This window comes from Platichthys flesus, chromosome 11 (genome assembly GCF_949316205.1).
Source record: "Platichthys flesus chromosome 11, fPlaFle2.1, whole genome shotgun sequence".
NCBI classification, from domain to species: domain Eukaryota; kingdom Metazoa; phylum Chordata; class Actinopteri; order Pleuronectiformes; family Pleuronectidae; genus Platichthys; species Platichthys flesus.
Window position 1 is genome coordinate 8,445,888 of NC_084955.1, and position 24,459 is coordinate 8,470,346.

The 24,459-nt window shown below is 42.0% G+C and overlaps 1 protein-coding gene across 1 annotated transcript in view; it reads left to right on the forward strand.

Moving 5' to 3' along the window:
• The first annotated feature begins 224 nt into the window (after positions 1-224).
• The window catches only part of LOC133965338 (TGF-beta receptor type-2-like), a 28,515-nt gene continuing 4,280 nt past the window's right edge, over positions 225-24,459 (forward strand). Inside the window, exons 1-8 of the mRNA XM_062399830.1 lie at positions 225-457; positions 5,486-5,630; positions 5,751-5,941; positions 13,503-13,792; positions 13,875-14,123; positions 14,262-14,375; positions 14,804-14,941; positions 17,404-17,545. Of these exons, the coding sequence (XP_062255814.1) occupies positions 370-457; positions 5,486-5,630; positions 5,751-5,941; positions 13,503-13,792; positions 13,875-14,123; positions 14,262-14,375; positions 14,804-14,941; positions 17,404-17,545 (1,357 nt within the window). The 5' untranslated portion in view covers positions 225-369. The remainder of the gene's footprint in view (positions 458-5,485; positions 5,631-5,750; positions 5,942-13,502; positions 13,793-13,874; positions 14,124-14,261; positions 14,376-14,803; positions 14,942-17,403; positions 17,546-24,459) is intronic.

Below are 24,459 nucleotides of genomic sequence, written 5' to 3' on the forward strand. Positions count from 1 at the left end.
ATGTAAATGTATACAGAGATGTTTATTGTTCGGATTTCCACTATTTGGAATGGTCATAAGCATACACACACGCACACGCACACGCACACACATCTCTCACACACACACACACACACACACACAGAGTGAGATAGAGAGGGGGGGGGGGGAAAGAGAGAGAGAGAGAGAGACCTCCCTCCCCCGGTTTCCTCACATAGTGGAGCATGTGTGCGTAAAGTATGTGTATGTGTGGGTTCAGCAGTGAGCCTCCAGCTGCTGAGCGGAGTGGAGCGCACGCACAGCGCACGCACCACACCCGCTCCTCCCCCGGGCTCTCAGAAACTTTACATTACATCTGAATGACAGTGTCTGGACGCAGGACGCAGGAAGATGGAGGGACAGCGCAGTTTTCGATCTTCACGCGGAGCTTTATCTGTCTTCTTCTTCCTCGCTGCGCTGCTGGAGACCGGGGCTGTCGGTGAGTTACGCATATCCTGAACTCTAACAACTCTCCGCCATGACCTCACCACGGCTAATGTCAGCCTCAGTGTATTTAACAACAAACCCAGTCTCTGTAGTTTTACGCGGCATGTGAAACATTCCTTCCGGCGCGTTACGCATGGATCTGCTGAGAACCGAAGCGCAACAGGTGACTCAGAGCAGACTGACACATGCTCTGTTATGCTCACTCCTGGCCGCGACTTCAGCAAAGTATGGAGCCTTGGTTCAAACAGTACCCATACGGTTCAAACATTACTTGACTTACATGGTGAATCATTTGTTCGCAACAGAAAGAACTGTCAGTGTTCCTGAAATCTGATCATGGTTTATAGAACAAGTTTTAAAGCAGTGAGGCTGAATAACATTTCTGGTGTTTATCTCAAAGCGAACATCAGATTTTGATATCCAGTGCAAGATAAACGCCTTGTGACATATTGTTGTGTGAGCCTTACACTTCAGTCAGTCAATCAAATGGTAAATGGTTTTCTAGTCTTGATGACCACTCAAGGCGCCTTAGAGTACGACCACTCTACCCCTCAGCCACAGCCGCCACAATCAATCAATACATTTGTATATAGCCCATATCCACAAATCACAATTTGTCTCATCGATCCTAACTAAGTGCCCCTAACCCTCAACAGGAGCGAGGGGAAACTACCAAAACTCTTTAAACAGGGAATTAAACTGCACCTCAGAGAGAGCCACATGCAGAATTGACAGAAGTGTAAACGATGCTGCTGGAGCAGAGCTCTTCAATAAAACAACAGTATTCACAGCATCCATAAGAACAGATCGTTTCTAACATAAACAAAGAGGTGTATCAATGTTGTAAGTCTTTACACAAAAGAAAAAGTCTGACAGAGATGAAGGGAGCAGTAATGACAATTGTAATGATTTGGGTTATAGTGAGTATAGGCGCATTGTGGTCAACATGATCAACCATTATCCAATTGGAATACTAAACTGTGGGACTACCCCTTTAATGCCTGAAAAAAATATTTTACACTGTCTTTATTCCTCAGCAGATTTGTGGTCCTGGCTTTTTCAGTCCTGCCTCGTTCAATCTAAAGAACACATTCTACATCATTTTATACAAATTTCCCAGACATTTAGACAAACACATTTGTTACCTTTGATTGAATTGATCATCACTTTGGTTTAGAATTAAACTGTGGGGTTTTAGACAATGCATTGCTGCGCAGCAAGAGTTGTTACTGAATTGTGTATTCCTCAGTTCCTGTATGATGCCAATGTTGGGGAAAACGCTTTTAAGCTTTATCAGAAGTTATTTGCATGGTTGTAGTTCTACATTGAACCCTGCTGTAACCTAAACCGTGGGCTATGACTCCATCTCTCATACTGTAACACCTCCAATTTGACAGGTGGGTAGATCGGATACCACCTTCAGATACAAACAAGCTTTAGCTGTGGAAACTCATGCAATGTGTGGGCACTTGTCTCCTTCCCTTCTTCCTCCTCCTTCCTCCTCTTATTCTACCCTCTCTGCTGTCTGTTCCTGCCCCCCCCCCCCCCCCCCCCCCCCACAGAGGGGCCTATTTTGAACCTGGAAATCCCACATACCAGAAGGACTGTGTGGTCATGCTGCATTGTACGTGTCACAAATAGACACACAGACACACCACACACACACACACACTCACTTAAAGACTTAGAGACGTTCACCCACATCCCCAATTCTCCTCCATCAATGCACATGGTAGAGAGCACCTCAGGCTGGAGGAGGCTGCTCACCACCCTACCAGGACCAGAGCAGCTTGAAGTTTTGGACAGCAGGGCCCGAATTTGTTGCTTCTATCCTCGTGTTCCTTTCTTCATCTTGTCAGGGCAGAGGCCAATGTGTGCTTGTGCATTTCCTAATCCTTGGGCTTAGCCAAGACGGTGCCAGGACAAAAGTTGATTTGAGGATGAAAACTTCAAATGAGGGCTGAAAGGGAAAAACACTGAGAGGACTTTGACTTTGAATAGGTACATGCCTTCATTTTGCAACAGGGGAATTGTGATTCACCGACTTAGGGCTGCTGCACACAAGAGGATTTTCAACTCTTTACTGATTTTAAAAAGGTGGGAGACCACAGACATAATGACCGATTTAATCAGTTTTTAATCCTAGAATCTTCATGATCACACACACTGGATGATTTGGCCACAACGCCGGACCAAGCTGGAGTTGAGTTAGTTATTAGTCACAGCTATACTAGTACGCAACTTCCGATTGGTGACGCTTCCCGCTCAGCTTGTGTGTCTCTCTCCAAACCGATTTGAGATTGGTACGCTCAGACTCAATCGATAGCAATACGATCATTTTGTAAGAACCCCATACCTCAGGATTATTTTGTTAGATATTCGGCACAGAGTAACCGCTTGTTGGAAAAGCCCTGCGATAGAAGGGGTATATCAGTTCTAAAATCGTCCTGATTATCCTCTTAGTGAAGCAGCCTTAAATCAAATTTCACTATGTGTTTATTTTACTGTAAATTAGATTAGATGTCAGTTTGTTGATGAGCCCTTGTAACTTTGTGATGTGTGTGTGGGCCCCATGCAGTCCTGCAGATCCCTGATTCCTACTTTGTAAACATGGTACTTACTGGGATCAGTGAAGAGAAGAGGGGAGAAGAGAAGAGGTAGTTCACCTTAACCACTCTGAGGGGCCTCCCTTTGATTTTTCACCATATTAGTCAACTTCCCCTTTTGCGTCTCACCTCGCTGCATCTCCGGGTCAAAGGGAGGAAGGAGGGATGGAGGATGGAACCTGAGAAAGTCAAAGGAGGAGGATAAAGACGGGAGGAATGAGAGGATTAGGGCCAAGACTGAGCGAGGTGGATTAAGTCGGAGTTAGAAAAGTAGGAGGATAACTTTCAGGAGCAGAGGCAGAGAGATCAACCTCCTGCTGGGGCAGTTATGTGGCCCTGTGCTGCCTCTCTCCAGTTGTCTCCCCTTGTTTCAGTGATCCAAAAGGATTCTTACTTTCAATGTAGTGTCCATGTTGCATTGCTTCTGTAAAGTGTCATCTATTGAAGGGTTTTTTCCGGGCCTAATTTGGAGGAACCTTAGCTTCACCACGGAAATTATGCTGATTAAACCTACTATGCTTTTAAAATGCAGACACATGGATTTTAAAACTCAACCTCCTGTGTTTAATGACACTATGTTTTATGTGTATCGAGTGTGTAGATTTTTTCATTTTTTCCATTCACATTTGAGCAGTGTGGAGCAGTCTTTCCTGTATGTTGGTGATAAATTAGAGTCAAGTTTCCTGTCTGTCCTTCTGCCCACTGTGAGCTCACATCCTCCATGGATTGGAAAGAGGAAAGGGGGGAAGAGAGGAGGAGGGGACAGGACATAGAGGGGGATATTTGCGCTGACGGGAAGGGTGTCTTTAGTTTCAGTGCTGATAATGCAAAGTTATGCTTTTACAGAAGTTGCGAAAATAATAGTTAGGTTAGGAATTTGCATTGCCTGTACGGATTTGTGATGGACCAAGGAGATTAACTGTTATTTGGGTTCTGTTATGGAGGATGGGATAAAATATAATGATATTTTGAATGTTTTTTGGGGGATATGCGAGGAATGGTTTTGCATTTTCAGGAAAAGACTATTCATGTTCTTGCAATGACAGAACAATGTTGTTAACAGATAGTTAACAACATTGATATTGCATATGAATCAACGTCCTTTCAATAGTTTGCACTGTTTGCTGGATGTAGGTTAGACTGTGCTGTGTATCTGAGCTTCTAATTTTCTTTGTCATATCAGAAAATCCGATTTTCTAGCTATTTGAAGGATTTTTATTGGAGTTTTATCCACCATTAATCATCTCAGTCTAGACAATACACCTTTTCTCGTGCAACCATTCAAACACTGGTATTTATCGAGGTTATCCATTGGTTGTTGTGCCAGTTGGCAATAGGTCACTGTGGCGTGATTTCACCTCTGCAGCAACAGCAGCAGAAAGAAATATCAAATTTCAATTACAGCCCCTTCAGGAGCCATCAAGAGTCGAGTTAATGACAGTCCACACTTTCCTGTGACGCACACAGGTCACTGCTGTTTTCATACGATAATTTCTCCTCATGGACCATCAGCAGGAAAAAGTGCAGCAGTAATAAAAGAGAAAGTCAAAGTGCTTTAGCATCTGGAATAATGACCCACATACCACCGCAGACCTGCGTGCACAGTTACCTCTGACTTTGTGAACCGGCTCAATATTCCCAAACTTCAAAGGGAAGTAGGTTGTACAGCTGTGGCCTCTAAGATCAACAGCACTGTTATTTTATTATAAATCCAGAAAAATCAACTGGCATTTTTGGAGCGATGTTTTCTTTTGACAAGGCACTCAAACATAACTGCACTGCAGCGATTTATAAATTGTCCTAAGACACCTACAAACCAGTGACATGCTACTTAATGGCATTTCTGGGGACCCTGAAATCTGAAAAGAAACATATTAATTTACTTTTAGGGAACATAGGATTTTGCTTTTTTACAATGAATATAATCAGACTCAAGTCTATTTCAATTTGTTTCATTATATATACTCATGCTGCTCATTCAGATTCTTTCGGTCTCTTTGGCCCTTTGCTGCACTAAATCAGCAGGTCTGATTTGTCATTTGTGGGTTTCAGCTTTCTGCTCATTCACACTCACTCCTGCCCCTTAGACTCAGTGTGACAGAATGGGCTTTGAAAGCACACTCCAGTTACCGTGCTTCCTGTTAAATGAATAACCTGGCCTATGTAGACACACACCCATATAAACACATACTGTAGCAGGGAGGTTGAGTTTCATGACATGTAGGGAGGGTAATGAAGATTCATGCATGTTAAACATGATGTCCTCCCCCAGTCGGGTTTCACAGGTCAGGTCTGCAGACGATAACTTTATCAACCAGCAGAGTAAAGTGGTATTAGGGGTTGTTTGGTTTTCAGTGTGATAACTGTCCTGACATGAAACCAACCTGACGGATACTTCTGTGTGTGTCCTGCAGATATGCCGCATTTTTTCCCCCTCAGTCAGCTCTGTAAGTTCTGTGACCTGGAGCTGTCTGTGTGTAGTGGAACTGGGACCTGCATGTCCAACTGCACCATCACGTCCATCTGCATAGAAACCAACGAGGTCTGTGTCGCTATCTGGTAGGTACCTAACAGCTGCAAATGGCCGACTCTTCAATGTCATAGATCAGATAAAGGATCAGCTCTTGATGGAGACACTGTTAAATTATGACATTTCTGCTCTGTCTGTGTCTCTTAAAGGAGGAAGAACGACACAGGCTTCTCTATCGAAACTCTCTGCCACAATCCTTCCAAGCCGCTGTATGGCGTGATGCTGGATGACTACAACAGCTCCACCTGTGTGATGAAGGAGAAGAACACAACGAGTGGGAAGGCTCACTTTTGCTCCTGTACCGACGAAGAGTGCAACGACAAGCTGGTATTTTCCCCTAGTGAGTAGTAACTTCCTGTGATTAGATTAAAGCAGGAACACAGTGGTTGTGGAAAATATTCAGATGAATGGAAATGCCATTTTCAACATAAAGCTCCTCCTAATCAATTATAAATCACTACATCTTATCATGGAGTTTTATAAAATGAATCATATACACAGACATATATATATAACAAATATGTTTGCTACTCTGAATGTGTTCAATACACATGTTTAAGCGTTTAATTATGGCTGCTACGGTCTTGTGGAATGACAGTTCTGCCGTGTGTGTGTATGTGTGTGTGTGTGTGTTTGGCTGCTGCACTCCACGGTGCTAAAGAAAAACTGGGTATCTGTCTCGGCCTGCTAATGCGTGTGCGTGGGTGTATGTGTGTGTAGGCCAGCCACACTGGAGAGCTCAGACATATGGTTTCCTGTCTGTGTTTAACTTGAAGCAGAAACATCTCCAGCACATGGTGAACAGGCCATTAAGACACAGAATGCCACAGTGGTGACTGACAGTGAATTCAGTGGACTGTTAGTCACTTCCTCTGTTACAGCATTAGTAAAGCAGATCAAACTAAACCCTAGCATTCGATGTGATTTGTATATCTCGTTCAAATAGGTTTGGAGGTTGATGGGAGGCCCACTGTTGAAACAGACAATCCTTAAATTGAATGAGCTTTCTTGCTCTAGGGTGAAAAACCTCAGGTGGGGCCTCCTCGCGTCTGTTGCATGAAGTACAGTCTCTACAGCTACCCACGGCAGTGTATTATTTAATTGGGGAAGAAATTGGATATATTTTGCAGAATATAACAACAAAACAATAAAAAGTGACAGTTTATTGTAGAACTGTTTGAGGAAAACTCACTAATGACTAAGGAATAATTGTGAGTAGCTCCGGAGCCTTAACAAAGGACATGAGAACAGCCAATTCCGAACAGTCAGGTTCATAATGAACGGGTACTGCACCAGTTCATTGAAAACTCAGATCAATTATCTATCTGTAAGAGCACAGTGGATGAATAAGCTCTAAAATTGATGCATCAACACTCACTCTTTTTTCTTTGCTGCCCTTTACAGTTGGTTCTCATTTTAGATCTGCTCTTGTTTGCCTGTCGTTCTCAATGGGATGTAACTGTCCAATAGGATGCAAACACCTACATGTAACTTAGAGAGTGACAGCAATAATAGCCATTCATGGATGTGCTGTTAGAATGGGTGACACAAGTAGAAGGAGATGATGTCAGTGACATCTTCAGACTTTGAGGTGACAATTGCTCATGTTACTCTGTTAACATTTGTATATTGCTTCACCTTCTAGTCGCTTGATGCGTCAAGTCTACATTAAAATCTTCTGCATAAGACATCGGCTGCTGCCTAGGTTCTCCTTTCACCAGCTTCCAGTAAACCTCCATAACAATGACCAGCTCTGTTAGGCAGGTTGGAATTTTGGGTGGTCTGTAGCTGATGCTGTCTGTCGCCGTCTGTTCATCTTGTTGTCGTTCCTTAGAGTTATTAATTAGCCTGGGTCAACCAGGAAAAGCCCTCCATACTAAATTCAGAAGGTTCGTTGAAGGATGTGTACAGTAGTTTTTATAAATCATAACCTGTGTCATCCTGTACTCCCCCCTCTACACACACACACACACACACACACACATTCAGATCCCTGAGGATAAGGGTTGTGATTCCTTCCTCCCATTGAGGTCACATGTAGAAGGAAGTCCTCTGCTGTTTTTTTGGAGCACTGCCAGAGCTTAAATGCCTCACATTGTCTTCCCCCTGCCTTACATTCTCATGACGTGCTTGTAATACGGTTTGTGCATGGGGAGTTATGAATTCTGGTGTGTGTGTCTGTGCAGCCAAAAGTATGGAAAAATGTCACTATGAGGCAGTTAACGCTTACCAGCTTATGTTGGACAAATCAGGGAGAAGTTTATAATTTAATGAAATGTGTGCGGTGATCAGATGATTAAATAGTAAATTGAAGTGGCTGTTCATCAAAGCTGCTCATTGGTCAAACAGCTGTTTCCAGTTGAGAGATAAGATGAGAGAGAACAAATTATTTAATGTCTATCAACCAGTGTTGCCTTGCTAATCAATCATGCACATGCCATTAACAGTTGGATGTGAGGTTGTAGAAACAATTAATAAGGTGTTGAACTTGATGCATGATGCCAAATGAAGGCTAATGTTGCTTTACATGTGCTTGGTGTGTCAATACAAGAAAATATAGATTTCATGTTGCGCTGCCCCCAAGTGGCCAACAAATTAATGAATGCAATTTAAAGACGATACCCAACAGAGAATGTGATCCATCTCTCCTAGCCCCAGGCAGTAGTGGTAGTTCTGTTTGCAAGCAGCATGGTGGTGCATTGGTTAGTTAGAACCTGACAATTATCAGAGGCCTCTCTGTGGGGAGTTTGCATGTCCTGTGTCTGTGTGGGGTTTCTGTTGGTGCTGTGGCTTCCTCCCACTGCCCAAAGTCATGCAGTTTAGGTTAATTGTAGACTTTAAATTGCCTGTTGGTGAATGGGATCGTGAATGGTTGTTGTATCTGTATGTCATTCCTGTGATGGACTGGTTACCTGTCCAGGGTTTACTCTGCCTCATCCAATTTCAGCGGGGATTGTCTCAGCCCGCCTGGTTGGTTAGCTGGTTGTCAGATAGATGCATGGATGTTTTGTTTACTTGTAAAAAGCAGTTGAGGAAGTAGGCCGACATCAGTAATCATTTATCAAGACAGTGTGTTAACTCAGTGACAGTGAGTTCACATTGTATTCTTCATTGATACTCAATTTTGGTTTTATTTTTCTAATTTTATTCACCATTAAAGGTTCAGTGTGTAGAATTTAGGGACATCTAGTGGTGAAGTTGCATGTTGCAGCTGAATACCTCTCACCTCTGCCTCCCTTTCCAAACATGAAAAATATCCTGTGGCAGAGAGGACTCGTTCCTGATGTAAAGGCTCATTATAGGGTAGAGAAAACATAAATTAGTACAGTTTAGATAATTACACACGAGTGAAAAAATCACTTTAGGATTAGTTCTTATTTTATTTCTGCAATTAGATCCCCTTCATGTAAATCTTACACACTGGACCGTTAAAGTTGGCACATTATCCACTGGGGTGTAGTATTGCCAGATTCAATCCCAATCAATTTAAGATGACAATCATGGCTCCTGATGCAAATAGTGCTACTGCAACAATATTGGTTGAATTGATCATAACTGAGCATCATAACTAACTCTAGCTCGGGTTTCTTGTTCATTCAGCATTGACGGTAGTTTTAAAGTTTAAATACAATACTTTTTCTAAACTAGTAAAGTTTTACTACTATTGACTTTTTGACTTCAGCCAGCATATCAAGGTCAAATCTCATCGACGATTATCCCTCTCACTGAGAGACACAGCAGACGTTTCTACTCAAGATCCTGTAAAGATGATTTGCAGCAGGCTAACGTCGCCTCTGACAGTGTCACTGCAACATGTGTTTCGGAGCTTATGAACTGGTTTCAATGAGAAGGGAGGCAGTGGTAGTAAATACTGCCTTGTTGTAGTAATATGCTGATGCCATAAGTGGTGTATTTAGGGCTGTGCTGTGGTGAAAGTCGGTTTTACGTGCTTGGAGGCACACTATGTGAGGAATGAAACAACAGTAGAACTAATTCATTTCTGACAGGAATTCCTTGACTCACACAGTCTGTGTTTGTGCACAGATGTCACCTGATCTGGGGGGTTATTTTGACATCCCTCTTGATGAATAAAATGTCCCTCGTGAAAGGAAGTGGGGATTTTTAATGCATAGGGATGTTTCTATTTTTATGGTAAAGACAAAGGAAAAGATCTAAAAATATGAAGGGTGGAAAATTAATTAGGATCACTTGGAAGAGAAGATGAAGATAGATATGGAATAATAAAAGGGAAAAAATGGCTCGGTGCCTCTTCCAAGATCTATTTTTTATTCTTATATTTTACAGTTCCCCATTAACTGTGAACTCTTGGCTTGTCATCAGTAAGTATATCATTCATTCCGTCACACAGCAGACTGCTTCATAGAGATATGACTCAAGCAGGATGATTTAAAGCTGCAGAAATAGCAGGAAAAGAAGAAGGGCAGCTTTAAAAAAAAAAAGAAGCAGATGGAATGATAGGAACAGACCAACAAAGAGATGATGGAGGGAGAGAACGCAGACCTGCAGAACTATGAGCCATATTCATGAAGCAGTCGGGTTGCAGAGGCCGCACTGTTACCATAGCAAGTAAATAGTGAGCATGCTGGATTTTTCTTCACTTCAACATAATACGATACCAGCCTGGGTGGCTGGTCATTTATAAACATTTAGGACATAACTTGGTTTTAGTAAATTAACCGAATTCATGTTATTTAAAAGTAACCTTAAAAAAGTTTGTTCTCTTTCATGCACTGAGCAGAGGTTTGAGTTATGTTTCTTATAGATAGCTCAATAAACTTCAATCACAAAATCTATGAGGCACATGGTAGGTCTGCTGGAAGTGTGCTTCTACCTCCTCTGTGTTTTTAATGCCAACCATCACCTGTTTCAAACATGAACTCATGTCTGGCTCTGTCATTTTCCAAGGAAAACGCTGCAGTTCCTCTAATGTCACAACAAAACACTGAGAAATGAGCAACTAATTAGAGCATTAAAGACGTGAGTCAGAGACGGCGACATTTAAAACCTTACCATCCACATCCTGAAACACACACACACACGCTCCTTCTACTATTCCAAATGATGTGTCAAACTTCATTGAACACTGCATGGAAGCACTCTGGCATCGTGTTTGGAAAAGGCAACAATAGTCTCATTACCAGTTTGTTTTGGCACTGTGATTTTGCCGGTGTGTTACCTCAACTACACACTCCAGTCGTAGCATGAGGACAGCAAGGAAACAAACCTAAAACCTCAGAAACCTCCAAGCAACTTCCAAATCCTTAAAGCATAAACACTTGTACAGGCGCATGGAATGTGAGAAGTACCGTCTGACCGTCTGGAGGTCTTATTTCAAAACCCACTTTACTACCAGACTCTTGAAGTTGTGTCAAATCTAAGAATATGCATGTGTGTTTGTGTCCGGAGTGTTCTGATTCATTGTATCCGCAGCTCTGCCCCGAGCAATTTTAGAAAGATTTACTACTTTACAAGGACAAAATTACAACCACAAATGTCTTGCTGAGAGAGTTTTTTATCTTGCTTCACAGTACATCCAGCTACATGATGGATTCAAAGGCAATCACTTCTATAAAGAGAAGTTTAATATTAATATATATTATAATAATCTGGCAGTTGATGTGTCAGACTCATAAAGGAAAAAACACTTGTAGTTACAAATATCAGCCATAGCAATAGCAGAATAATTGGCATAACGTATAGATGTTCTTTAGTGTTTAACAGAGCAGTTTTGTTTTTGCTGTATAGGTGCCACCGTGTGTTAGGAGGAAATTCGCTTTTTTCTTTTAAAGTTGAGGTCATGTGCAAATCTTCTGTCTCTTCACCAGACGTTTTAATTTGATTTTGCATTCCAACACTGTTACTTAATAATGTATTCAATCACAGGTTAGACTTTTACGCTCATTTCAGTGGTCAGTCCTTAACTCAATGTGTGTGTATAACTCTGAAATGCAAAATAGATAGAACTTCTTCAGTGGTCAGTCCTTGGTATGACTCCAACGTGCCCAAGTGCCAGCTTCGCTCAGGAGGGTATCGTTCCCCTGAGAGACTGAGTGAGACTCTTTTAAACGGCGCCCAGACCAGCGGCAGACCAGGATGGGCTGGACCAAGCCAAGGCAGACAGGCTCTCGACTGTTTACTGTGCTCTGAGGGTTGGCTTGCGTTCTGCCAGGGTTGGCAGTCGCAGTCCGAGGAGGTAGTTAATGCTGGAGCTTAGGGTTCTGTTGGGGGGGAGGGCATTGATGTCCAGAGGAGAGTATGGAGTGCAAATAATTTATGTTTTAAGTTATGTACAGATTCTTCCCTAATTAATGAATTAATAAAAAATATCGGGGCGTGTGCCTTTTGAGCTTTTCGGTTTCTGATGTAGAGCATGCAAGAAAATACTTAAAAAAACAGTACTATCTCATCAAGCTTTGAGGGCAGCTCTGGCTACTGGTAGTGACCACTGTGGTGATGGAAAGGACAATATTTACAGTACTCTGTGGATTAGGGGAGAGCATGAGCGGAAATGACTGAGGAGGTTGCTACTTCTGCAGCATCACCCAAGACACACACAGACACACACACACACACACACGACTGTCTGCTAAAGACCTGCCTTTACTCCACTGCCATCCCTTTTATTTAGTTGTCTGTGGGTTGATTGGATGTTGTTCGGCTGTGCTGGTTATGGCACAATAGGTAAAAGAGGAATTCAGACACTGTTTTGATGACATTCTATACCAGAGTATTATATAACAGATATTTTATTGTCAGTGGCTCGGTGCTAGATTCAAATTGCCCTCATATGTAGGTAAAGAGATTCACAGAAAACAGTGAAGCATGTAATCAATTGTCAGTGTCTATATCTCTGTGTCTATATCTCTAAAACACAATAAGAGCAATATTAAGTTACAGCTCACCTAAAGCAAACATGTCCCTCTGCTGCCAACAATACAACTTTTGTTTTCCTGACCATATAGCTGCTCAGTTTGTGTTGCTGTAGTATTAAATTCATCGTTAATACTAAATTGTTTTCCTGACGATAGTTTGTCCGTTTATCTGTGGTGCCTCCTCAGATGAGCCCACACATTTGTAACAAGGCAGCTTCATAGTACAAAGACGACAAATAGCATCACCTCTGATCATTACATCTAAGGTGTAGAGCCCAAAATACTTGCTGCTACTCAGATGAACTGCTGTTGTGATGTCAGGACGCTTTTGTTTCTGAGCGTCCGTTTTTATAGCAAAACAACAAAATATGACTTGCTTACTTAACTGAGAGGTCAGGAGGGCATGCAGTAGGTCAAGCCGACAGTGATCGCCCTCTGCTGGTTGACAAAGTTATCCCAGAACGTCTGATTATTTTTTATTTGAACGGTTTATTACAGGTTGAATACCAACTAACCAACTAATACCAATTTGATTCAAACTAAAGTTAACGGAACAACCAGCCCCCTGGAGAGCTCTTGAACCACAGCCTCTCTTTATACAAATAAAGCAGTACAAATTCATTGTTATCTTTCTGGTAAAATTGAACCAACAGCATCAACATTACTTCACAGTAATGTCATAATCAATGTCCTGTGGTGGAAGACTTTTAAGTGAAAGCTTCCACTTGAAATGTTGTTCCAAAACGACTGACACTCCTTTTCTTTAACAATCCACCTTAGTTTCAGAGGCAGAGAAATCCCTCCCACATTCAGGCATCCTGCTCCCAACCCTTAAACAAAGTAACAGCTAAAATCCTGACTCCTGTTTTCACTGTTTACTGCAGTCTGCAGGTACTGCATTGTGAATCATAGCAGACTCGTATGAATCTTATTCCTCAAGCAGCACTTGGTCAAATATATGTTCTCTACGCATTCTTATTCATCTCCATCTTCTATGCCCTTTTCCAGTTGTAGATCCAACTCCAGAGGATACCTTAGTGTCTGTGATCCTGGTGAGCCTGCTGCCCCTGCTGGTGATGGGGATAATTTTAGTAGGAATGCTCTTCTGGTACCGAGCATACCGTAAACGCCTGCTCAACCAAGAATGGGAGAGTAACAGTAAGAAGCGCAAGCTAAGGCTGGACTGCAGCGACGCCTGTGCCATTATGATGGATGATGACAGGTCAGAAAGCAGCTCGACCCATGCCAACAACCTGAACCACAACACTGAGCCACTGCCCATAGAGCTGGATGCGCTGGTATACAAACTTATTTCACCTGTTTAGTGAACCTATTCTGCACTTTGCCCTTCTGACTAAAATGATAACTTCTCCCTGGCAGGTTGGCAAAGGTCGCTTTGCTCAGGTATTCAAGGCGAAGCTGAAGCAGACAACCTCAGATCAGTTTGAAACTGTGGCTGTGAAGATTTTCCCCTATGAGGAGTACGCTTCCTGGAAGAACGAGAAGGACATTTACTCCAACACAGACCTCAGGCACGAGAACATCCTCCACTTCCTGACAGCGGAGGAGAAGAAGGTTGAGAAGCAGTACTGGCTCATCACTGCGTTCCACCCGAGAGGAAATCTACAGGTGAGACAACCACTGTCAGGTTGCCCAGCATTAAAGACTCCTTGTTGAAATATAGTCATGATATGTTTCAGAGGTTTTAGACTTAATGTGTTGGATATTGTCTGTTCATTCTCTCCTTTCATTCTCTGCCCCCTCCAGGAGTATCTAACACGTCATGTGATCAGCTGGGAGGAGCTGCAGGTTTTGGGCAGCTCTATTGCTCGGGGTGTTGCCCATCTCCACAGTGACCGCCTCGCCTGTGGACGCCCGAAGGTAGGATAGTGTGAATTAATGTATATATTCAGAAAATCTCATGATAGTTGAAGGGATTTAAAAATTGTGTGCACAGTTGCCTGAACGGTGGATACACCAAATGTCCTCATGGGAACACAACTGTGTCCAAAATGTAAGGTTATAGGAAATATGATTGTTAGATTTGGATGTTTTTCACTGCAAACTAAATTTTTGGTCTGATGGTGGTGCTAACAGGTCAGGGGGTCTCTCATTAAATATTTATAACTCATTTCATTGAAAGGTGACCTTGTCATTGTTCATTATAAAATGTTTTATGAGTTAAAATACCGGTCCATTTGTTCGCAAGTGTAAACTCTATTTACTCTTTTGATTTTTCACGTTTATCCTTTGTCTACTTAAAAGCTTTTATTTTGAGATTGACACCCATATGTGTATTGTGCCTGAAGGTGCCCATCATTCACCGTGACCTGAAGAGCTCCAACATCCTGGTGAAGAATGACCTGACATGCTGCTTGTGTGACTTTGGCCTGGCACTCTGCATGGACAGCAGCCTGACTGTGGATGACCTCGCCAACAGTGGACAGGTCAGATTTCATTTTTGTATTCTGACGAAACATTGTTCCTTTTTTAACGACTTTATTAAGACCAGTGGCTGATTTGAAAGAAGACACTGTATGTCAGCAAGTCCTTTAATGTCTGCCTGTGTTAAATAGAGATATAAACAGTGGTTGAAGAAGTACTTACGATATACAAATTATGCTTTGCTCGCCTCACAGCATGATTGGTCGTTTCAGATCACAGTTCATCCAGCGCCGTTTGTGTCACATTTGCATGTCCTCCCCGTGTCTGTGTGGGTTTCCTCTGGGTTCTTCCTCTCACAGTTCAAAGACAGATTGGTGTAAACTGGAGACTCTAAACTGATCATTTTAGCATGAATGGTTGTTTGTCTCTATATGTTGACCATTCAGTACACTGGTGTCCTTTTCGGGGTGTACACTGCCTTTTGTCCTTGTTATATGGAATTGGCTCCACTTCAGTCATGACCCTCAAAGGGTAAGCAATATAGATAATGGATGGATGGATTGATAATCATGAAGAAACCTCCAAAAGAGCCAGACGTCACATCTGCCTGAAACTGTTAAAGTGACCTTCAGTAACTGAGTCTTAAAAAGTGAAGACCGGCTTCTGCCGCACCATCACTGCTGCAAAAAGAGCTTTTCACTTTGTGGCAAACTTTGAGAATAACATGGTTCTTTTCAGCATACTTAAATCAACACAAAACTCTAAACTTAAAGTACCAGCACTTGCTGCTGGTTTCTTGCCTCTGCTTGCTCAGTCTCTGTGTCTGTGACTCTTGTGTCTCAGTTCTCAGTGTCTCCTGAGGCAGCGCCGCTGCTGCACTTTTAAAGCTGAGGAACAATCAGCTAACAGCGCGCACCTGCTGTAAAAGACAAGTTATGGAGCAGAAGGATATTATAGCATGAAATGGAAACAATCAACATTCAACAGAAAATTGCACTCAAGCACAGCAGTTTAGTATCTATACTAAATTACCTTCCATTACTTAATAAGACTATAGTACTTATTAGGTCCTGTTTAACGTCCGTTTACAAATAGTGGTTCGTACTGTTGGGTTTTAATAAGCTGATTCAAATTATAGGTTGCGCAGAGAAAGTTTATTGTCTGCTGTAGTGGTACAGCTGTTTACCCCCAACGCCCTGGTTTAAGGTGAGATCTGACTTGTGCTTGTTTGTTTTGCCTCCTTCTGTCCAGCTCCCTCTGTGTGTTCATGTATTTTGTGATGGACTGTAGCTCTTTGCTGACAGAACACATGGGACCTAGACAAACAATCAATCAAGACATAAAGAGAGACGTGAGGTTTTGCTGTGCACATGCATCCTCCTGGCGGCAGCTCCCAGCTCATTCTTGCTCTGTCTGTGGTAATTTGTCCGTGTTGTTTGTGATTCACTAGCTAGAAATGCAGCAGCTGTAGGTAAGAATCCGCTGACACGCATCATGCAGAGCGGAACACTCGGCTCCTGTTCTCAATTCATTAAAATGTTCACATCATGATCCCGGATTGTCAAGATGTGTTCCATCTACAAATGGAGGCTGAAAATTCCCAGTTGATTGGGTGTAATAATGACTTTTGTTTGTGCATGTGTTTGTTCATGTGATTCAGCTCCGACAATCTGCGAAGAAACTTATTTTTTCAATGCATAAAGAATGTCTTCCACAGGAAACAGCCGATATTATGTCAGTAATATTTTTGAAAGTTAACCAGCAGCGATTGTTGGGCTTTGTGTTTCACCACTATGGTATTTTTGGTAGATTAGATGTTATGCAATGGTGAAAAACAATGTTTTAGTTTCTGACTTTCCAAATTCTCAGATGAGGGATCATTTTGTCACTTAGTAAAATTTTCCTTATGGAAAATGCTGATGGAACGCAGCATTCTTCACCATTATCCAAAAGAACACAGATTTGTGCACCATAAGATGCTACAGACCTCCTCTCTGCAGCAATGTGCCAAACCAGCAGCTGTTTCCTTCTTTTACAACAGGGTTACATAATGCTTACAGATAGTCATGGGCCTGGGCTGCACCAGCCTGCCCACATTACTCACTGGATCACTCAGCCAACTTTGATCAAAATACATTTTGTTAGATGTACGAAAATAATTTAATATAAACTTGTTTTTTGACTTATTCTGCGTGTTTAATTGGTCTTCTGATTAAAATGGGACTATTTAAACATGAGTGTGAGTGCACAACTTTTTAGGAATGAATAAAAGTAAACAGTGTTTGAAAACACAACAAAAACACACACTTCCTAATTTATACTGTAGCTGATAAACGAACCAAAGAAAACAGAAGTCCCCAGTTAACCAGGCCTACATGAGGTGTGGGAGACAGCTGTGTGTGTGTGTGTGTGTGTGTGTGTGTGTGTGTGTGTGTGTGTGTGTGTGTGTGTGTGTGTGTGTGTGTGCATGCGTGTGTGTGCGTGCATGTATTAATTAACTCTCCCTTGTGTCTCTGCATTTCAGGTGGGTACAGCACGTTACATGGCTCCAGAGGTTCTGGAGGCCCGACTCAATCTGGAGAACACTGAGTCCTTCAAACAGACTGACATTTATTCCTTGGCACTGGTGCTGTGGGAGATAACATCGAGGTGTGAAGCTATTGGAGGTCAGTCCACCCACAGACATGGAACACATGCACACACACTCACATTGGTAACAAAGCAACTCCTGCTGAGGTGAATAAGTGTCATCCAGATGCAAAGCAATGCTTGACCTGTTGAAGGTAAAAGCGGATGTCAATTAGTTGATACCAAAGTGGAAGCTGTATCTCTCCTTACATCTGTCACATAAGGATCAGACGTTGCCAGCTTGCATTCATTTTATAACTTATTGCCCAAAAAAAGGATTGAAAAAAGTTAGTTTTCTTCCTGGAGAAACGCTGGACACAACTGGAAACTCTGCATTTCCAAATTATCACTTCTCAAGGTCGTGAAAGGGAAGTCCTCACTTGTTCCTCATTATTTACTTCACATGATGATACCTTTGGATCAGGGATCAATTAATCAATTCTGCCTCTATATTCATTTCAGTTGATGGCCATTAGGTTTTGATAAACATGATGATAACATTTCATTTGGCTGACGCTTTGCTCCTGTAGATAGATGATGTTGTGCAGCGTGTATCTACACGAGCGGGTTGTTGCAGTAAGGTTGGCGGTAAGGGAGAATTGACTGTCGAGTGTCACACCCGGGTTCCTAGCAGTCTGGGTTGGGGCTTCCAGGGAGTTGTCAAAGGTGAAAGTCAGTTTGTTGGTGGGAGAGCCTTTCCCTGGAAGGAAAGTATTTTGGTCTTGTCAACGTTGATTTCCAGCTGTGATGGGCAGACGTCCACTGAGAGAGGTCAGTCCGACTGGCCGAGATTTGTGCTGCTGCAGGTGTTTCAGATTTGGGAAAAGAGAGGATTGAGGGAATGATGAAGGCCTTTTATTCAAAATGATTTATCTTTTTGGAATATTTCTGCTACCGTCTATAAGCCCATTGTTTTGAGGAAAGACAAAAAAAAAAATTATAAACTTACGATGAAGTTTAAGTAGGGAAGTGATTTAGATTTAGTAACATGAAAAACACTATCAGTCATTATAGGCATCCCATGCATAGCGAGCTTCATCACAGGTGCGCTCGCTACACACACACACACACAAACACTCCCCCTCTCCTGGTATTTCATGATGGCCTGATACGATGATGATTTCAAAAATGAAAGTGATGTTTACTCCGGTTCATTGTTACGTTCACTTTAATAATATGAAAAAGTGGGGTTTTACACCTCATCAGGATGATTTCTGCATGACACCGCAGCGTTTTCAACTTAAATTTGAATTATTTACTCCTCCACAAATTTCAAGAAGCATTTTCATCCAGTGCCTCTGCCTGTAATGCTCCAATGCATGTTTCACGTATTAGATAAAGTACTCTGTAATCTGAGTTTATGTACATCTATGCTAATAGTGTGTACTGTGTGTCTGTGTGTGGTTGTGACCTACATAGTAGACACAATATGTTCAGGTTTCTTGCAGTGAGTGAGGGCTTGTGGGTCAACAGGCTGATAGTCTTGTCTGTCAGAATTCACTCCAACCTCAGCTCCAGGGCTGCAGCAGGAATCTTAGGAATGACCGAAATGTGAGGGAGGCAATCTGGACTCTGCTGTTGCCCTTCTTTGGGCAGGAAATCCATACGTGACAACGGGATTGGAATCCTTACCTGATTTAGCTGGCTCTGCATGTGTGAGTGAGAATGAGTGTGTCCATGGTCATCATTTAATGCAGACAGTACAGGGGGCATTCCTGGTTCATTACTCTGTGACTTTACATGTGATTTCTCCAAATTATTTAAATGAGATAAAAAGAAGAAAGAAAGACTGTCGGCTGGTCTGATTATGTATTTTCAGTATGTAATGTCAGAAGAGTACAATCATTTTTCATGATGGATTTCTGTAAACCCAAGTTTGGATAAATATTTTCAAGAGCAGAACCTTCCTCCAAGCTAGTCATGCAATTAGCTTTAAATGTACATTTAAAGTCATCTTTTAACATTGACACATATATTGCAATACATTTAACTTTTACCAAATGCACAATATTATTTTAGAATTTTGCATGAATGCAGAATATGCCGGAATTATTTAAATACTTTCTTTAAAGTTTAAAAACATAACATTTGACAATTTTAATACATTTTTTAACCTTCTAGTTTTGCATTGTTAATTTGATGTAATATGAGACCTTATTTTGACACAATACATCAATTACTGCATAACAGTAATGTCAGTCTTTTATCCTATGATTTAAAAAATATCCAAACCTCAACACTCAAATGCTACTTTGCGCTGAACAAAAAAACATACATTTCCATAAACATCCTTAGCCTTAAATAAGTTAAATTGCAGTCAATCATAAAAGTTGTTCTCCAGTAGACTTTTTTTAGACAGTCTGAGACATTTTGGAACTAGACAGTTACATTCCAACATCGGTTTGTCTTTGTGTGTTTATTTTGAAGTGAGCTACTGGACAGTTTCCTCTGTCTGCCCTCCAACAACAGGGGACGGAGTGGTGGGTAAAGAAATACTACCCAGCGCTGGTATTGTTGTGGTGGTCAGTTATAGCAAATTCTCTCTGTGTCTCTGAGCATTTTATTTACGTATCCTGATTTAGCTTGCCGGGCGCGGCAGGGAGCTGAGGGTTATACTGGGTAATGGAGCGAGGCAAAGGGTGAGGACTATGCCAAAGACCTTGTGGTCCATGGAGGGAGACGGCAATGAGCAACAGCTGGTGAGGGGGGTGATGTTTATACCCCACTGGGGGAAAGGCTTAGAGGGCATTTAGTCAAAAAGAATAGTTTGCTGGGAAAAAATTATAATTCTCCTTGCCAGGAGTTAAATAATCAAATGAATGTGTTACATATTGAGCTGTTGACAGAAGATCATTGACTTCATTTGCAAACTCTAAGCAGGGGTAACAGCCAGGCTTACTATATGAAATGCTCAAGAAATGTGCCAAATAGAATCTATAAAACATTAATTAACACATCATATTAACAGGAATTGGAAATACAACATTTATGGTCTTAATAGAGGTTATATATTTAGCCTTTTTATCAGGAATGAGCTCAATGACCTTCTTAAGTCATGTTGTCAGCCAGCATAGAAACTACAGCCCCCTGTAAAACTACGGATTGCACCTTTTGCATTTCTATTTCCAAATGCACTTCATTTTTTACCACTGGAAACCAACATATTACCAGGCATGTTCGCTCTTCACTCACAAAAGCAGTTTTCAGACATGAACTCTGGAAGATGTTTGCAGAATTTGGTCAAGACTTACCCCAGAGTTCGCCTTTCATACATTAAAAAAAGCAGCAGGAGTTTCTTTGGTCAAGACTCTTTTACTCACAGAAATCTTCGGAGTGTTCAGGGGCAGCAGGCAGAGGCAGGATTTAACCTATTAATTCTGCTGGGAGATCATTTGTTTTTGTAAACAACACGTCGACACCGGCAACATGCACTGAATCCCGAAGATCGTCTGGACATTCTCCAGAGGGGCTGTATGTGTGAACTCAAATGTCCGAGTGAGATCCTCCGGACTTTCTGCAGAGTTTTTTCGGCCAGTCTCTTGGTAAAATGTCCCAAAAAAATTCTGAATGTGAGGCAACGACAGGTGGCATACACGTAGAAGACACTGCTGAAGATGTCAAGAGAGCGTTTGGTGACACGTTTGGCGACGCTGGTGTCGATGTAGCTGCTGCTCCGCCTCTCACCTGAACGCTATGATGATTTATGTGTTTTTGTGAATGTGTCTGAGCAAAGAATCCAGTATTACAGCATATAATCAATTGCAGATCATAACCGGCATCAACAGGAGTAAACACAAGGATCACACTGATTAATACAGACAGGGGACAAGGCAAATGAGAACTGACAATACAAACCTTAAGATACTAAGTTGATTAACTGCAAATAATTGCTCATCAGTTCACTTTGACCATCATGCACAAATGGAAATGGTGAAGTAACTTTCAAGTTTTTCAACCAGCAACTGTGTTGAGAAGGTTTCAGGCCCATATGCACGCTGGCCCTGAGAGCTCAACGAACGAGCAACTTAAAAAACACATGCAAGCTGACAAAACACAAGCAAAGTAAGAAAACATCTTCATCAATTTCACAACACAACACAACACAACAGATTACAGAAACGAGCTGCAAATAGACAAACGCGCTGCAAATAGACAAACGCGTACATATGTGCAGGAAACTAGATTCACCTGCTGGTTGTAAAAGGCGTTTGCTTCTCTTAGTTTAGCCTCTTAAAGCCCCATCAAAATACCACAGTGGTACTGACGTTTCACTTTCAGCACCCAAATGTGCTGCCCACAAACCTGCCGCAGGAATTCAGGCCACAACTTTCTCTGGTGTGACGGGAGGGAGGTGGCTGTTTAGATGGAGAGAGCTTTAGTTTGGATGAGAGCGTGGTTTATCAGAGGCTGTGCAGGTTAATTAGTTTTGATGTACTATTTGGCAGAGATGTGGGATCCGTGTCTGGCTACATGCCATTTGAAAGTCTCAAAGATGGAGCTGTGTTTCTCTTAAGATAGTGCGTCCCAGACAGTACAGCCAGCCACAGAGATTTTTTTGCTAACCTCCAGGCCACAAAGGTTTCAGACAGATAATCTTAAAAGGAAACTGTCGTAAACCACTTTCCGCCCCTTAGATTGGATATACCAGGTTTTTAACCATGGGCCCCAGACAGCGAGGGAAAATTGTGGCTGAGGGTCTGGTTGCAGTCTCTTGTGAAATCTGTTCTCAAACCATGGACAAAATTCTTCTCATAGCGTTCAAATGTCAGGAGAGGGAAAAACAGGCCGCACCTCTCTCATACACTGCAGTGATAGTATTTGTCTGTCTGTTTCTCAAGATAGGAAAAGAAAATAGGCGCCACATCATCATCAGGGCAGGAAGTCAGATCTTTTCCACTCAGTCATGTTTTAATATTTAAAAAAGCACTTCACATATTTTTATTCCAGTTTTAACTTTCAGTTTTCTCTCTCTGTGGTACTTATACCAGCTCCTCTGCAGGAGATCGAAACAGCAGAGAGCTGTGGACAATACCAGCCTGGGCATAAATAAGCTCCAGGGGAATGGGCTGAGTCCGACTGGGTTCGACTGGGTCCGGCTCGGTCCAGCTGGGTCCTGTTTAATAACACTAAAAACAGGGGAAGTTCCACATGTCAAAAACAGGAAGTGTGGGCCTGTAGAGTCAGCTTCTCTGCACACAGTCTAAATCCCAGCCCTCAAACTTCCTGTCCGGGGGGTTCCACTCCAGCCTTCCTACTCCCTGTGTTTGAGGAGTCAGCAGCACCACATTGACCTCATTTATATGAAACTAGCAGCTTCTCCTAAATTTCATCAAACGACCCTGAACCCAACGATACAGAGTAGTCCAACCGACACGTGGACACCAGGATTCTTGATTCAATGATTTGTTTAGTACTGGTGCATCTCAATAAATAAGAATATCATGGAAAAGTTGATTTATTTACCATTTGAAATATTGAACTTTTCAAATCCCAAAAGTGAAACTCATAAAATATATAGATTCATTACACACAGAGTGAAATGTTACAAGCATTTATTTCTTTTAATTTTGATGATTATGGCTTACAATTAATGAAAACCCAAAATTCAGTATCTCAGAAAATTTGAATAATACATAAGACCAATAAAACAAAGGATTTTTAATACAGAAATGTCAGCCTACTGAAAAGAATGTTCATATATATGCACTCAATACTTGGTCGGGGCTCCTTTTGCATGAATAACTGCATCAATGCGGCGGGGCATGGAGGCGATTAGCCTGTGGCACTGCTGAGGTCTTATGGAAGCCCAGGTTGCTTTGATAGCAGCCTTCAGCTCGTCTGTATTGTTGGTTCTGGTGTCTCTCATGTTCCTCTTGACAATACTCCATAGATTCTCTATGGAAATAAGTTCAGGCAAGTTTGCTGGCCAATCAAGCACAGTGATACCATGGTCATTAAACCAGGTATTGGTACTTTTGGCAGCGTGGGCAGGTGCCAAGTCCTGCTGGAATATGAAATCAGCATCTCCATAGACCTTGTCCGTGGAAGGAAGCATGAAGTGCTCTAAAATTTCCTGGTAGACGGCTGCGTTAACTTTGGACTTGATAAAACACAGTGGACCCACACCAGCCGATGACATGGCTCCCCAAATCACCACAGACTGTGGAAAAGAGGACTTTGGACCACTGAGCAACAGTCCATTCCTTTTTCACCTTAACCCAGGTAACGCTTCTGATGTCTCTGGTTCAGGAGGGGCTTGACACGAGGAATGTGACAGTTGTCCTGAATATGTCTGTGCGTGGTGGTCCTTGATGCACTGACTCCAGCCTCAGTCCACTCCTTGTGAATCTCCCCCAAATTCTTGAATGGCCATTGCTTCACAATCCTCTCAAGGCTGCGGTTATCCCTGTTGCTTGTGCACCTTTTTCTACCAAACTTTTTCCTTCCACTCAACTTTCCATGAATATGCTTTGATGCAGCACTCTGGGAACAGCCAGCTTCTTTGGCAATGACCTTCTGTGGCTTACCCTCCTTGTGGAGGGTGTGAATGACTGTCCACTGGACAACTGTCAAGTCAGCAGTATTCCCCATGACTTTGTGTCCTACTGAACCAGCCAGAGACCATTTAAAGGCTCAGGAAACCTTTGCAGGTGTTTTGAGATAATTCCCTGATTAGAGTGTTACATCGTGAGTCTACAATATTTCATTTTTTCACAATATTCAAATTTTGTGAGATACTGAATTTTGGGTTTTCATTAGTTTTAAGCCATAATCATCCAAATTAAAAGAAAAAAACGCTTGAAATATTTCACTCTGTGTGTGATGAATCTATATAATATATGGGTTTCACTTTTTGAATTTAATTATCGAAATAAACAAACTTTTTCATGATATTCTAATTTATTGAGATGCACCTGTAGATCTAGTTACCTTCTGGTCATATCACTTCATC